The following is a 16402-nucleotide window of genomic DNA, read 5'->3' on the forward strand; positions in this document are numbered from 1 at the left end:
CACGACTTAGATACTGCACACACACACACACGTTTTAATTTGGCTACACCACTCGGCTAGCAGGATCGTTCCTTGACCAGGGACTGAACCCACATCTGGCAGTGAAAACACCAAGTTCTAATCACTGGACTGCCAGGAAATTTCCATGTCACTGATATTTTAAAAAGCATCAGTGAGGCAAGTGACATTCTTTTTGTCTTATGAAGTCTTCAGAATCCAGTATGTATTTTACACTTAAATCTCTGTTCAAACTGGTCACATTTCAAGAACTCCACAGTTTCCTGTGGCCAGTGGCCGCCATCTCCACGGTGCAGCGCTGAAGACAATCTCCGGGAAGACTTGAGTGCCGCCTAGTGGCGGACCCAATTAACTTCACCCTTCCTGGCAATTTGGTCCAAACTCAAAAACAGATCCCTGCTTGCTGCTACTGCTGCTGCTGCTAAGTCGCTTCAGTCGTGTCCGACTCTGTGCGACCCCATAGACGGCAGTCGACCAGGCTCCGCCGTTCCTGGGACTCTCCAGGCAAGAACACTGGAGTGGGTTGCCATTTCCTTCTCCAGTAAGTGTTGGTTACTGAAGCCAAAATCCTTTATACCTTTGGTGTTCATTTATAATGGTGTAAAATTTTAAAATGAGTACCCACATATAGATCAATGCAGAACTGTACAAAAATATCTGAATGTTGGGAAATAGAAATGAATACCGTATGTCTCCCTGCTGCCACCACATCATATCCATACCCCCAGGTTGAGCTTTCAAGGCCCCTCTCAATCTGGGTCCAGCTTACCACTCTCCACAGGCAATTTCCATTCTTTCCCGCTAGCCTCACTGGACTTGCCCACCATTCACTCATCCACTGATTGATTCAATGAATGTTTACCGAAGACCCAGAGGTTACCCTGGCTCATGGGTATCTTCTGAGAGTCAGTGGTGTTTGAGCTTCCAGAACCAACAGTCTGCACTTAACCAATTGCCTCCTTGGGCATGAGTCTTCGAGTTTGATCTTGGGCTTCACACCTTCCTAGTAGGATTATTGATTGATTGCGTGAGTGCTCAATCACTCAGTCATGTCTGCCAGGCTCCTCTGTCCATGGAATTTTTCAGGCAAGAATATGGGAGTGGGTTGCCATTTCCTCCTCCAGGGGATCTTCCTCATCCGGGATCTTCCTCATCTCCTCATCTGGGATCTTCCTCATCTCCTGCACTGGCAGGTGGATTCTTTACCAATAGTGCCACCTGGGAAGCCTGGGTAGGATTATTGGGGGAACTCAGCGTGATAACAAATGTAAAGCTCCTTGCACACAATGGGTGCTTGATAGATGTTGACTGACCTAGTGCCATCCTCCAGGTTTGGGGGGCAGGGCAAGAAACTGCAAGCAGAGATTCCAACAGCAGCTGGGGGTGGGGTGAATGGGACCACTGGGAGACAGGCGAGGCAAACACCAGAGCCCCAGAGAGGTGGCTGCAGATGGCAGGGCTGGGAGTGGGTATCAGGTCCTCCCTCTCCCACAGGACTAACCCATACCTGGCCCAGTGGCCCCAGTCTTTGCAGAACCCACTTATAATCACCCCTTGCATAAAAGCTGCCAATGGCCCCCCTGTTAATTTTTTTAAATATTTTCAAAAATTTAAAATTTATTTTAATTAAAATTTTTATTATTTTTATTTTATTATTTATTTATTTGGCTGCATCAGGTCTTAGTTGAGGCATATAGGATCTAGTTCCCCAAGCAGGTATTGCTCCCAGGGCTTCTACATTGGGAACATGGAGTCCTAGCCACTGGACTACCAAGGAAGTCCATAAAATATTTTAAAAATTGTTTTGGGGCTTCTCTGGTGGTCTAGTGATTAAAAATTCACCTGCCAATTCAGGGGACATGGGTTCGATCCCTCGTCCCGGAAAGATTCCACATGCTAAGAGGCAACTAAGCCCAAGCACCACAACTAGAGAGTAGCTCCTGCTTGCTGCAACTAGAGAAAGCTCTCTCTCCCAGAAACAACGACCAAGCACAGCCAAAAATAAAATAAACAAGCAAATTAATTAAAATTTTAAAAATCATTTAATTATTTATTTGGCTGCACCAGGTGTTAGTTGCAGGATTCAGGATCTTTGTTGCAAAATGTAGGCTCTTTGGTTGAGGCATGTGCGATCTGGTTCCCTGACCAGGGACTGAACCCGGGCGCCCTGCGTTGGGAGTATGGAGTCTTAGCCACTGGACCCCCAGGGGAGTCCCTCCCAGATGATTTTGAAAAGCAAGAGAATCCCATAGATTGCCATTGCCTCACCTCTCACTCGTTTCTCCCTTTGTCCCCTGTGCTCCAGTCACGCAACTCACAAGGGCCTTTGCGCATGCTGTTCCCTACCATCTGGGATGCTCCTCTCTCCCCTTCCCTCAGTTTTAATTCCTTATCTATCTTGGAGAAGCCTCCCCTGACCTCCAGCCTGAGTCAGGCCCCTGGGGCATCAGTACCTCCTTTCCCCAAGACTAACCACCACCAGAATGTGAGTCCCATGGATCTTTGCTTTGTTTGCCACTGTGTTTCCCCCCTCACCTAGAATGATGCCTAATATATAGCAAGCACTCAATAAATGCTAGAGTGAATAATATCCCCCAGACTCTGATACAAACAGCAGGAGGGCAGGGTCTGAGGCTGTTTCTGCTTCCTTCCTGTTCCCCATGCCTAGTATACAGTGAAAGTGAAGTGAAGTCGCTCAGTCGTGTCCGACCCTTAGCGACCCCATGGACTGCAGCCCACCAGGCTCCTCCATCCATGGGATTTTCTAGGCAAGAGTACTGGAGTGGCTTGCCATTGCCTTCTCCAATGTATACAGTAGGCAGTCAATAAATGGGTGACACTAGTGGAGAAGGAAATGGTAACCCACTCCAGGGTTCTTGCCTGGAGAATCCCAGGGACAGGGGAGCCTGGTGGGCTGCCGTCTATGGGGTTGCACGGAGCCAGACACGACTGAGGCGACTTAGCAGCAGCAGCAGTGGTAAAGAACCCGCCTGCCAAAGCAGGAGACGCAAGAGATGCAGGCTCCATCCCTGGGTTGGGAAGATCCTTTGGAGGAGGGCGTGGCAACCCACTCTGGTATTCTTGTCTGGGAAATTCCACGATAGAGCAGCCTGGTTGGCTACAGTCCATAGTGTCACGCAGAGCTGGACACAACTGAAGCGACTTAGCGTGCACAGAAATGGAGGATGCCCTCAGGCTTGGGTCACCGGGCACCTGTGTCTTGGACCACCACATGGCCATTGTACATTACTATCAGCTCGATCCTACTTGATTTTCCCAGGAAAATGACCAACAGAGGGATTTTTCTTCCCATTTTGAAGATGAGGAAAGCAAAGTCCAGAGGTTGAGAGGCTCGGCTCCATATGTTATTCATGCCTCTGGAGCTGATGTTTCTTCTCCATCGGGAAAACTCAGGCTACATAGAGTGTCCTAAAGATGCTCACATTCTAATTGCCAGGACCTGTGAAAGATGGGAACATCTTTGCAGAGGGGGTTAAGCTGAGGATATGGAGATGGGAGGATGCTCCTGCATTACTATTGGAATCACATGGGTCCTTAAAAGAGGGAGGTGGGAGGGTCAGAGAGAGAGAGATTAGAGGATGCTACACGGCTGGCTTTGAAGATGGAGGAAGGGGCCACGGTCCAGGGGATACAGGTGGCTTCCAGAAGATGGATAAGGCCAGGAAATGGACTCTCTCCATAGTCTCCAGAAGGATCGCAGTCCTGAGGGTGACTTGATGTCAGCCCAGTGAAAGCTATTTTGGATTCTGATCTCCAGAACGGAAAGATAGAAAACTGGTATTTTTTTCAAGCCACAAAGTCTGTGATAACTTGTCACTGTGACCATAGGAAGCTCATATACCCTGCGACCTGAGGGAAAGTTTCCAGCGGATCAGCAGGCAGAAGGCTCTGATGGCTGTAGCAAGACCGTTGCCTCAAGTCCAAAGCTCTGTGTTTCGGACACAAGCATCCCTGTTGCTCCAGCTGTCTGTCTCCCAGTGGCAGGGTCTGCCCTCCCCCATGACAGACAGAGGACCATCACCTTCCGCAGCATCAGAGATACAGGAAATGTAAGACTTGTGAAGTGAAATGGCAGCCAGCGATCGTCGCCCTACAGCTGCTTCAACATCCAGACTTCTCTCCTTCAAGAGAGAAATCGAAAACCAAGAAAACAAAATGAACATGATGTCATGTTTCTGGAGCTGCCCTGGGGAACAGTGATGGTTGTGGAATCAGACTCACCCAGCCCCACCCGTGCAAAGACAGAGGCTGAAGGTAGGGAAGGAATTCTGCTTGGGTGAGCTCAGCGATGAGACTGCGGCCTCCACATTAAAAAAAAAAAAAATTGTAAAATGCAGATAACGTAAGATTTACCATCCTGTTAGGAGATGTAAACTCTCAGATAGAGAAGGGATAAACAACAAGGTCTTCCTGTAGAGCACAGGGAACTATATTCAACGTCCTGTGATAAACCATCATGGAAAAGAATATGAAAAAGAATGTATACATATGAATAACTGAATCACTTTGATATACAGCAGAAATTAACACAACATTGTGAATCAACTATATTTCAATAAAACACATTTTAAAAATTACCATCCTAATGATTATTTAAATTATTAAAATTTTTTCCCATTTTTTTGAGGAATAATTGATAGATAGACTTGCATTGGTTTAAAGTGGACAGTGTGCGGCTTCCCTGGTGGTTCAGTGGTAAAGGGTCTGTCTGCCGATATGGAAGACATGGGTTTAATCCCTGACCCTGGAGGAGCCCACGTGCTGCGGAACAGCTGAGCCCGTGCACCACAACTACCAACCCTGTGCTCTAGAGTTGCAACTGCTGAGCCCACGTGCTGCAGCTACTGAACCTGCGCATGCGAGAGCCTGTGCTCTGCAACGAGGAGCCACCGCAAAGCGAAGCCTGAGTTCCACAACTAGAGAGCAGACTCCACTCTCCACAACTAGAGAAAAAAGACTGCACAGCAACGAAGACCCAGCACAGCCAAGAATAAAGTAAATTTTAAAGTAAAACTATATATAAAAAAATGGACAGCAATGAAAAAATTTTTTTAAAGTGGACAGTGTAATGATGTGATGTAAATATACATTGTGCAATTACTGCTTAAGCATTTTAAGTGTGCAATTACGTGCTATTAAGCACATTCACATTGTTGGGCAACCATCCCATCATCCATCTCTGGTACTTTCTCATCTCCCCAAACTGAAGCTCTGGCCCCATGAAACACTGACTCCCCATCCCCTCCCCAGCCCCTGGACCCACCGTCTACTTCCTGTCTCTGTGGATCTGACTCCTCTAGGGACCGCCTATGAGTGGGATCAGACAGTGTTTGTCTTTTGTATCTGGCTCTGTTTACTGAGCATCGTGTCTTCAAGGTTCACCATGTTGTAGCAGGGGTCAGAATCTCCTCCCTTTTAGAGGCTGAATAAAGTTCCATCAAATGGAGCTAAAGAGGGTGGGAGAAAAAGGAACCCTCCTATACTGTGGGTGAGAATGTAAATTGGAACAGCCACTGTGGAGAACAATATGGAGATTCAGTTAAAAAATTAAAACTAGACCTACCATATGATCCAGCAATCCCACTCCTGGGCACATATTCTGACAAAACCCTAAATCAAAATGATACATGCACCCCAATGTTCATTGCAGCACTATTTATAATAGCCAAGACATGGAAGCAGCCTAAATGTCCTCTGACAGATGATTGGATTAATAAGATGTGGTACATATAGACAACAGAATACTATTCAGCCATAAAAAGAATGAAATAAAGCCATCAGGAGCAACAAGGATGGACCTAAGTGAAGTAAGCCAGACAGTAGGAGAAATATTGTATGACATTACTTATATGCAGAACCTAAAAAATAAGATACAAATGAACTTATTTACAAACTAGAGATAGGTTCGCAGACATAGAAAATAGACTTATGGTTAACCAAAGCGGAAAGCAGGAGAGGGATATAAATTAAGAGTTTGGGATTAACGTATACACACTGCTGTATACAAAATGGATAACCAACAGGAACCTACTGTATAGCAAGGGAACCACACTCAAGGAATAATGGAAGAGAATGTCGAGAAGAATGTACATTTGTGTATATATGCATAACTGAATCACTGTGCTATACACAAAACTAGCCCAGCATTGTAAACTAACTATATTTCAATACAATGTTTGAAAGATTTTATACATATATACATAATAGAACCATTGTACTGTACAGCTGAAACTAACACAATAATGTAAACAAACTATATTTCAATTCAGTGTTACGTGGCAGCTGGGATGGGAGGGGAGTGTGGGGAGAATGGGTACATGTATACTTACGTCTAGTCCCTTCCCTGTTCAACTAAACAGTCACAACATTGTCAATCGGCTGCACCCCAATACAAAATAAAAATTTCAAGAGAGTTCCCTGGTGGTCCAGTGGCTAAGACTCCGCACTCCTAATTCAGCGGGCCCAGGTTCAATCCCTGGTCAGGGAACTAGATCGCACATGTTGCAACTAAAGATCCCATGTGCTGCAATTAAGGCTCAGCGAAGCCAAACAAATAAAGTAAAAATAAATTCTAGGGAAGTTTAAAAAAATAAAAAAATAAATTTTATCCCAGTCCCCCAAATAAATAAAAAGTAATAAAAATGATAATCATTAAGAGGTACTTCTTGGTTTACAAGTAAAACAAATGTTTACAAAGAGGAAAAAAGCAAGGACGAACAATGCATATGGGGGCTAGCATTTGTGTTCATTGTTGAAGAATAAAGACTATATATGTACGTATCAAAGACAGGGGTTTCTGCTTCTCCCTGTGCTCAGCAGACTGAGGTTTGCAGCTTTGTGATTCAAATCTGCCTGTGTTCTTTAGGGCTCTGGGGACGGGGTGAGTGACTTGGGGATTCTGTGCCTCCATTTACCCATCTGTATGATGGGGACAGAAAAGCCTGCCTCAGGGGTCTATTGTGAGAACGTGTAGAGGGGGCTGTCATTCCTGCAGAACCAGATGGGGAGGCCGTCTGGGTCCAGCTGTTCTCTCCGCCCCTCCTAGCCTGCGCCTGACCTTCTCGGGGCCTTCCCAGGGAACTCCAGAACGCGCCACTCCCCCCCACCCTCCCCGCCACCCCGCCCCAACCCTGCCTCATTCCCAGGCATCCAGCCAAATTCCCTGGCCATGTGCTCCATCCTCCCTAAGCTCAGCTGCTTCCTGTGCTCAGACAAAGAGAGCTCTGTCCCCAGACTACCAGGCCACCCCACACGGCACAGACTGCAGCTCCCCCGCCCTGCCATGTGTCTGCCCCCAGCCCTGGCCCTGTGCTCCTGGGCACACGCTGCCGGCCCTGGGTCACTCCTTCCCTTAGACTCACGTTACTGGCATCTGCGAGTCCTCTAGGCCTGGACATATACAGCTGAGTTCTGTCTGCAAGAGGGCAGGCCAGGACAGTACCGAAAGTCATGGGGTGGGGGGTGACGTGGGGAGACAGACTAGAGCTGGAATGACTCAGACATTGCACAGTGACCCTCCAGGATGACAACAGTGCGGGGTGCTCGGCGGAGCCTGAATGCTGTGACCATGTGACAGGGACAGGAGACAATGGACAGGAACAGGGGGTGATGGAGACAGTGTGACAGCAACAGGTGCCCCTGAGGAGGCAGTGTGACAGCAACAGGTGACAGTGTGAGAAGGAAATGCCCTAGGGACTGGTGCAATGTTGGCTGGGCGGCCGTTTTACGGTGATAAGGGACAGCAAGGAGAGTGATGCAGTGAGAGATGACAACATTAAGACGCTGCCATGGTGGGGACTTCACTGGTGGTCCAGTGGTTAAGACCACACTTCCAGCGCCGGGTGCACGGGTTCAATCCCAGGTCAGGGAACTAAGATCCCACATGCGGTGCGGCATGGCCAAAACAAAAAGACTGCCTCGGTGCTGATGGCGACAGCATCAAGGGAGACAGTGCGGCAGGGCCAGCGACTGGCGACAGATAGAGACAACACAGCATACAGGACCTGTGCTGCCTCCTTAGAGGACTAACATGACCTTTCCCTGGGTCTGGGACATGCCCCCTTCACAAGGCAGATCGAATGACAGAATTTCAAGACACTGGATCTCCATCCTCCCAGGCACCTTGCTGCAAGGCGGGGGCATAGGCACCCCCGCCACAGTCCTCCAGCCAAGTGACTCTGGCCCCAACTTTGACGGATGCTGGAATCAAAAGTGGGACCCCCTTGAAGGATGGGGGAAAGGATAATTAGGGAGTTTGAGAAAGGCATGTGCACGCTGCTACATTCAAAATGGATAACCAGGACTTCCCTGGAGGCTAAGACTCTGTTCTCCCAATGTAGGGCGCCACGTTCAATCCCTGGTCAGGGAGCTAGATCCCACATGCTGCAACAGAGATCAGATATCCTGTGAGCCGCAACTAAGCCCCAGTGCAGCCAAATAAAGACATATTTTAAAAAAATTTTTAAAGGAAAAAATAAAACGGATAGCCAACCAGGACTTACCGCATAGCACAAGAACTGGTGGCACTAGTGGTAAGGAACCCGCCCGCCAGGAGACATAAGAGATGAGGGTTCAATTCCTGGGTCAGGAAAATCCCCTGGAGAAGGAAGTGGCAACCCACTCCAGTATTCTTGCCCGGAGAATTCCTTAGACAGAGGAGTCTGGCGGACTACGGTCCACAGGGTTGCAAAGAGTCGGACACAACTGAACCAACTTAGCACGCATGCACAGGGCCCTCTGCTCGATATCGTGTGGCAGCCTGGATGGGACGGGAGAATGGATACATGCATATGTGTGGCTGAGTCCCTTTGCTGTCCACCTGAAACTATCATGACATTGCTCATCGGCTATACTCCAAATAAAATTTTAAAAAATAATGATTTTTAAATTGTGGGCTCCCCTGGGTTCTGTTTTGCTGAGGTTGGCTTCAGTTTGGTTTCCAGAGTCCAGGATCGCCAAGCACCATCTGAGCTGGAGCAGAGAAGGAATGGATGGTGTTTCAGGAGGACCAGATCTCTGGGTGCTTTGGGGGTGCCTTTGCTGGCTGCAGGGCTCCCAAGCTTGGGTCTCCAGCCTCCCCAGAGATACTGTACTCCACCAAGCACCCTTTCTGCCATGACCGATTTCTGCGGCTTGCTCTTTCAGAATCCTGACAGTCCGGGTGGTGGTGTTTGTGGGTGACAATGTCACGGCGATAAGGGAAAGGTGCAACGGTGACAGGAGGCCACACGAATGTCCCAGGCAGGGGAGCAAACCAGAAAACAGCAAGGCGTCGCCTGGATGGGAGACAAGGAGGTGACGGCAGAGGGGGACGTTGATGGGCCACCTTGCAATAGGAATCTGGCAGTCAGCGTTGACGGGGAAACTGTGACATGCTCTGCCCTTATGGCAGTGTTGGGGATGGCATTGGCAGGCTTGTGGGGAGGGTAAGAGTGTCCACGTGCCTTCATGACAGTGTAATGTAGTGAGTGACAGTCGGTAAGGGGCAGGCACGCAGCAGACTCGGGCTGTGGAAGGCAAGATGGCACACCAGCAGTGAGGAGGATCCAATGGCAGCAACACCCCTGCTGTCACCGTCACTTCTACGTGTCACTAAGACTTCCAACAGCCCCACACCGCCTCTGTCTCACCGCACCTGACGGATTGCTCCTCGCCTGGTTTCCAGAGAGCAGGTGGGGAGAATTTTTTTTTAACTATTTATTTATTTGTGATTTCACTGAGTCTTTGTTGCTACAAGCAGATTTTCTCTAGTTGTGGCGAGCGGGGGCTACGCTTTAGTTGTGGCGCTTGGGCTTCTTATTGCTGTGACTTTCTCGCATGGTGGAGCTCGAGGCACGCGGGCTTCAGGACTTGTGGTGAATGGGCTTAGTTGCTCCGCAGCGTGTGGGATCTTCCTAGACCAGGGGTCAAATCTGTGTCCCCTGCAGTGGCAGGCAGATTCTTATCTACTGCGCTACTAGGGAAGTCCAGGTAGGGAGAATTCTAGAAGCAATGGCTGCCTGATGCACCAGCCTTCCATGGGGCTTAGCCATCGAGGTACTGGTCGTGCGTGTCCCCGATGTGGGACTGTCCCTCCCCACCTTCCACACGTAGGCTGGGCTGTTTCTGGGGCAGCAGGAACCTAGCCCAGTGCCCGTATAAGACACATTTGGTGGCTGAAGAACAGACCAGGGTGGACCTTGGCAAAGGAACCTAAGAAAGGGAGACAAAGGCGTTCCATGAAACCTGACTCATCCACGGCAGCCCCTGACCCTTCCCACACCGGAATCTCACACCTCTGTCAACTTGATCTTGGGGTTCCTTCCCTAGCCACTCTCCCCACACCCTACCACCCCTCCAGACTCTCCTCACAGGCCCCGGGAACACTGTTTCTCCAGCCAGGATGCCCGCAATCTTGTCCCCAAAGTTTCCCTCTACCTCATGCTCCTCCAGCCCAGCCCCGGAGCTCTCACTGCTCCCCAGACCAGTTCTAGTTCTCCTCACGGAGAACCTTCTAGAGTGACTCCTCTTCCTGGGAGCCCATTAGGGCTCTCCTCAGGGGTGGGGCATACCCCCTCCTGTCCATTATCTACGGAGGGCGCCCTGGCGCTCCTGGCCCCTCTCACCCCTCCAGCTTCCGTCGTGTCCTCTTTCCCTTTCTCCCCTCCCTGAAAGCTCCAGTCTCGCTCTCTTCCCACATGTTCCACGCGCTCCTGTCTTTGGGCATTTGCCGGTCCTTCCCTCCGCTTTTCACAGGTGTTCCTTGCCACTGAAGACTGATGCTGAAGCTCCAATACTTTGGCCACCTGATACGAAGAGCCGACTCATCAGAAAAGACCCTGATGCTGGGAAAGATTGAGGGCAGGAGGAGAAGAGGGTGACAGAGGATGAGATGGTTGGATGGCGTCACCGACTCAATGGACATGAGTTTGAACACACTCCAGGAGATAGTGGAGGACAGTGAGTTGATACTGCTCTGCCAACAAAGGTCCGTCTAGTCAAAGTTATGGTATTTCCAGTGGTCATGTATGGATGTGAGAGCTGGACTATAAAGAAAGCTCTGAGTGCCAAAGAATTGATGCTTTTGAACTGTGTTGGAGAAGACTCTTGAGAGTCCCTTGGACTGCAAGGAGATCCAACCAGTCCGTCCTAAAGAAAATAAGCCCTGAATATTCATTGGAAGGACTGATGCTGAAGCTGAAACTCCAATACTTTGGCCACCTGATGTGAAGAGCTGACTTATTTGAAAAGGCCCCGATGCTGGGAAAGATTGAGGGCAGGAGGAGAAGGAGGAGACAGAGGATGAGATGGTTGGATGGCATCACCAATTCAATGGACATGATTTTGAGCAAACTCTGGGAGATGGTGAAGGACAGGGAAGATTGGAGGGCTGCAGTCCATGGGATCTCAAAGAGTCAGACATGACTTAGCGACTCAGCAACAACAATTGAGCCTTCAAGACTCCCATTCCCAGGCAGAATGCTTCTTTCTTTCCTGCCCTCCTAGAGTCCTTCTCTCTGGCCCAAGAGTATCATGGAGTCAGGTCTGTCTCTTGGGACCCATATTGGGAGATTATGAGTTCTCTCTCTCATAGAGTTTTTTGGTGATGAAATGAGGTTATGTGTGGGACTTCTCTGGTGGTCCAGTGATTAAGAATTTGCCTTTGAATGCAGGGGACTTGGGTTCCATCCCTGGTCAGGAAACTAAGATCCCACATGCTTTGGAGCAACTAAGCCCTCATGGCCAGCAACTAAAGTCTATGCAATGCAAAGGAAGATTCTACATGAGGCAACGAAGATCCTGAGTGCCCCAACTAAGACCTGATGCAGCCAAATAAATAAATAAGATAATGTGTATGAAACTCTTAACAACATGTCTGGCCCATAAGCATCTGCTAAATATTACCTCAAAAGGTTATTTGCTATTTATTTTTTACATTCCAGAAGTGCTATGATGGAGGCACGATCAGCATAATCAGCTTCAGGAATTCAATAGGGTAAACGAATTATTTCAGCGTGGGTAGGGGATTTTTGAACTGGGCTTTGCCAGATGCATACGAGTTTGCTGAGGGGACTAACAGCCTCGGGTCCAACAGCTTCTGGCTAATCTCCATATCAAGGATCACAGGTGGTGCTGTTCTCAGAGGTGGGAAAGCAGTGGAGAAAGCTAGAAATTTTTGTTTGGGATCTGAATTCCAGCTAGGGAGCAGAAATTCTGAAATTCAACTTCTGTGACAGCTGGAGAAGCTGAGGCTCAGAAGGGCTAGACCTTTGGACTCTTTAATTTTCGTTTTGAGAATCAGATTAAAAAATAAAATGCGGACCTCCTTCCCAGAAAACGCATCTCTGCCAGCGTTTTGCCTACATTGTTAGGGGATTCCGGAGCTTAGTCTAGTTAAGAATCCAGGCTCCAGGCAGCCAGGTAAGATTCCCCAGTCACCCTTGGAATTCTCCAGGCTCGAGGGAGAAGGCGGCGGCTCGGGGAGAACAGAGGAAAGAGCCTCCAGGTGAGTCCTGGGAACTTTCAGGCCTGGATCTCTTCCAGGCCACACCAAATCACAGCCCCATCTTAGGGCCACCACCAGCTCAATTTCTACCCCAAAACGCGGTCCCCACAGCCTCCCCGCGCCCCGTCTCAGGCAGCGCCTCGGGTCTGTACTCCCGCCCCATCCCATTTCTTCAGCCCCTCGGAGTTTCACCCGGAGCCCCAAGCCCTCCTCCAGCTCCAGCCCCTCCCCGAGGCCCGGGATCTGAGCCCCCGGCCCCCCGCCCCGGGAGCTTCAGAGGTGCAAACGCGCCCTCCCCCAACTCCTCCCTCCCTCGAACCCCCCCACCCAGAGTGGCAGCTCTGGGCTGGGAACTCAGCGGGGTCGGCCTCTCGGTTTCGCGATCCCGCCCCGGGCCCCCCGGCGCCGCGCCGAGCGGGCCCTCCGACGCCGAGCCCCGCGCGTCCGCTGGTCGCGCCTGCCTCCACGCGCGCCGGCTGGCAGGTAAGGGACGCGCGGGGCCAGGGACAGGCGGGGGAACCGGAGAGCAGCGGGTGGCGGGGAGGCCGAGGCAGGAGGAGGGGGCCGGGGCTACGGAGGGGGAGGGGATTCCTTTGTTTGCAGCCGGCGGCCCCGGCCCCAGCCCCCTCCCCGCGCTCCGCTCGGCGCCGGCGTTGGGGCGCGGGGACGCGGAGGCGCCGGAGGGGCTCGCTCCGGGGTGCGGGCGCGGCCAGACCCAGACCCGCAGGTGAGGGCGGGGCCGAGCGTGGTGGCTGCTCGCGGGCCTGCGTCCCGGGCCCTGCCCGGTGGAGAAGGCGCCCCGCGGCTCGGCGGGCGCGCGCGCCCTCCCCGCTAGCCCCCACGCCTCGTTCGCGGATCCTGGGATTCCTCGCTTTCCGCCCCTCGGGTTACCCCCACCCCTCTGCCGCCTCGTGGAGCGCGCGCTGTCCCCGCTCATTCATTCCATAAGCTCCGGGACGCGGTTCTCAGAAACAAAGTTGAGGGGTGAAGGAGGGGGCTGGGTCAGGCCACGCCGGAGATGGAGGTCCCCTGGGTCCCGAGGCTGCGTAGAGAAGGCGTCCTCCGAGCGCAAAACAGCCTGGACGGCTTGGAAGCCAGAAGAGAGTGCCTTTGACTAGTGGGGCCGACTTTCTCGCTTCCCCGCCAGAGGTGACAAAGGTCTTTTCCTTTTCCGAGGACCTGAAGACCACCTGGTCAAACTCTCATGGCCCAGAGAGGGGCAGCCACCAGCCCAAGGGCACACAGCACACTCCCCATCCATTCTGCGCCCAGACCCAATTCCTTTCCTCGCTAGTGCGGAAAGCTGGACTTGAAAGGGGCCCCGTGACAGCCACTTGGTCTGCCTTCTCTTCCCCGAGGGCCCAGCTCCCGTCCTCCTAGCCTTTGTCCAGCCCTCTCTCCCTGCCAGGAGTGACTGTGTCCCCATCACCTCCCTCCCATCCTTCCAGGCTCCAGAGAGAACCAGGCACCTCCTGGAGCGTAGGGTCCCCTTGCTTTCCTTCCCCTCTCTCTCCTCTGCCTGGGCTTCAGCTCCCACTCAGCCCCTGACTAAATGTGTGTTGACCTCAGTTTGCTCCTCTTTGAAGTGGGTACAATAGCTGTCCCTTCCCTGCTGGACGGAAGGTTGTTCTCGCCAGCGGGAAGTTCCAGTCTGTGCCCCAGAGCTCCTGTTATCCTCTTTGGATGCCTGGCCCAGCCTCCTCAACTGCGTGCTTCCTCTGGGGCCCTTACAAGCCCTCCTGCACGCTGGCATACATCCACTTCTGTCCTTGTTCCTCCCACTTAGAGTCCTACAAGGGCTCTCCACTGCCCTGACCTACAAGTGGGAGCTCCAGTACACAGGTATGCACTCCTGAAACACCGCAGCCGCCACCCACTCCTCCCCTCCACTCAAAGGTCCACGGTCTTCTTGCCTTCGCTCCCAGGGTGCTGTCTCTGCCTTGACACCCTCCTTTCGGCTGACTCCATCACTGAGACGTCACACCGCCTCCAGGAAGCCTCCCCTGACTGTTAACCTGCTTGCGGGTTGGGGTTGGGTGCCTCCCTGGGCCCCCACCAGCACCCAGTTTCTCCATCCCGGCACCCCTTCCCACCGCTCCTGGTTCTCCCGGGTGCCCAATGGCTTCTTGCTGAGGTTGACTCCGCCTCCTCTCCGCAGCCTCCGAGGGACCTATCATGATTCTGGAGGGTCCGTGCTTGACAAGGAGAGGAGCCAGCCCCCTCACCGTGGCCCGGGGCCCTCTGGCTCGGCTCCTGCTGGCCTGGACAGCCCTGTTGTGCGTGGCGGTTGTCCAGGGCCGTTGGGATGGGGCTGTGCAGCCTGCCGGTCTCAGAAGTGTGCGCAGGCGTGGCAGCCCTGGCTTCTTGCAAGGGTGTGTGGTACCCGGGATGTTGAGAGGCCCCTGGGATCTGGGCTGGGCCGGGGCTGGGCCATCCTGCTGGGTGGGAGAACGAGGCCCAGGGGAAGTCCAGCCAGGCAGGGGCTCACCTGCCTCTCCTGCTCTCCTGAAGGCCTAATGTATGCGGCTCCCGCTTTCACGCCTACTGCTGTCCTGGTTGGAGGACGCTGCCTGGTGGGAACCAGTGTGTCGTGCGTGAGTGCCGCTGCCTTCTAGGGGGTTTGGGGGGAGCAGTGTGTGGAGTTAAGCCATGAAATTGGTGCTTGCCTCTGTCCTCAGGCTCCCAGGCCACCCAGTCATGTTTCTTTGGCTTGCAGCTTCCTGTGTCTGTCTGCTTGTCGGTCTGTCTGCCTTCTCTCTGTGTCTCTTTCCGGTTCTCCACCCGCACCCCATTTGAGTGGGTCTGGAATCTGACTCTGCTCACGAGAGACCGTCCCTCTCACCGCCCCCCTACCCCAGCACAACAGCCAGCACACCAGTACCCTCCAACTTCTGTCCTTACTGCTCAGTGTTTCGGGCCCAAAGAACACCTCTATCTCCCTGTGGCTCCAGCAGAGCTTTGGTCCTCCGGGCCCGCAGCGGGTGGGGATGGCAGAAGATTTGAATCCTGGCCTTGACTGCCGCCTGCTGCTCCCCAGCCATCTGTAGGCACGCCTGTGGCCAGGGCTTCTGTTCCCGACCCAACCTCTGTGCCTGCGCTGATGGGAAGCTGGCCGCCAGCTGCGGGGTGAGCCGAGGTGAGCAGGAAGTGATCCCCCACCCCAGGGGCGGTAAGAGAAGGTGAGCGGCTTCTGGAAGCCTCTGGAAGTTTCCAGGCTGGTTTTGCTGAAGGACCAGAGCCAGGCTGGACACTTCTGGTCCCAGAGCCTTGAGCAAGTATCTCAGGGCTTTCCTGTGTGTGCCCTGCTCCCCACCCACAGGGCCAGGGTGCAGTGTGAGCTGTATGAATGGGGGCAGCTGTCGAGGGGAGTCTTGTCTGTGCCAGAGGGGCTACACGGGCACCGTGTGTGGGCAACGTAAGTACCCCCCCCATGCACACCTGGGCTTGGGACCCCAGAGGTCAGGTCACTGCTATCGTCTGCCCACTGCCCACCGGTCCCTCTTCTGGGACCAGGATTGGAGGGGACACACTCATTGTTACAATCTTATCCCTCAGTCTGGGCTGGGTTGTGGGGATTCCTATGTGAAGAAAGGCTCACTCGGGCCTCAGCTCCCTCTACTGTTGGGGAACCTCAGACCACCCCCCTCCCTTCCTCCACAGCTGTCTGTGACCATGGCTGCCACAACGGGGGCCGCTGCATTGGGCCAAACCACTGTGCCTGTGTGTACGGCTTCATGGGGCCTCAGTGTGAGAGAGGTACCAAGCTGAGCATGGGGAAGGGGTCAGCAGGGAAGGGGCACTTCCTGAGATGTGGTTGGACCCCTGGAGGGTCCAGTAGACCTTCTCTCTGCTGTCCTTGCTGCTCAGAAGGGTAGAGAA

General features: G+C 52.6%; 1 protein-coding gene and 1 non-coding gene across 2 annotated transcripts in view; both read left to right on the forward strand.

Annotated features, from left to right (window-relative positions):
• Window positions 1–16402, forward strand: part of FBN3 (fibrillin 3) — a 123242-nt gene that overhangs the window by 35066 nt on the left and 71774 nt on the right. The window contains 11 exon segments of the mRNA XM_088839315.1: window positions 12390–12496; window positions 12498–12612; window positions 12615–12674; window positions 12676–12849; window positions 12852–12920; window positions 12922–13006; window positions 14682–14895; window positions 15035–15117; window positions 15561–15659; window positions 15843–15938; window positions 16184–16279. Of these exon segments, the coding sequence (XP_088695441.1) occupies window positions 12390–12496; window positions 12498–12612; window positions 12615–12674; window positions 12676–12849; window positions 12852–12920; window positions 12922–13006; window positions 14682–14895; window positions 15035–15117; window positions 15561–15659; window positions 15843–15938; window positions 16184–16279 (1198 nt within the window).
• On the forward strand, window positions 6454–6526 carry TRNAR-CCU (transfer RNA arginine (anticodon CCU)). The gene has a single exon. It is a non-coding gene; the product is annotated as a tRNA-Arg (tRNA).

Source organism: Moschus berezovskii, chromosome 8 (genome assembly GCF_049115385.1).
Source record: "Moschus berezovskii isolate FMDL1 chromosome 8, NW_MosBer_1.0, whole genome shotgun sequence".
Classification (NCBI taxonomy): Eukaryota; Metazoa; Chordata; class Mammalia; order Artiodactyla; family Moschidae; genus Moschus; species Moschus berezovskii.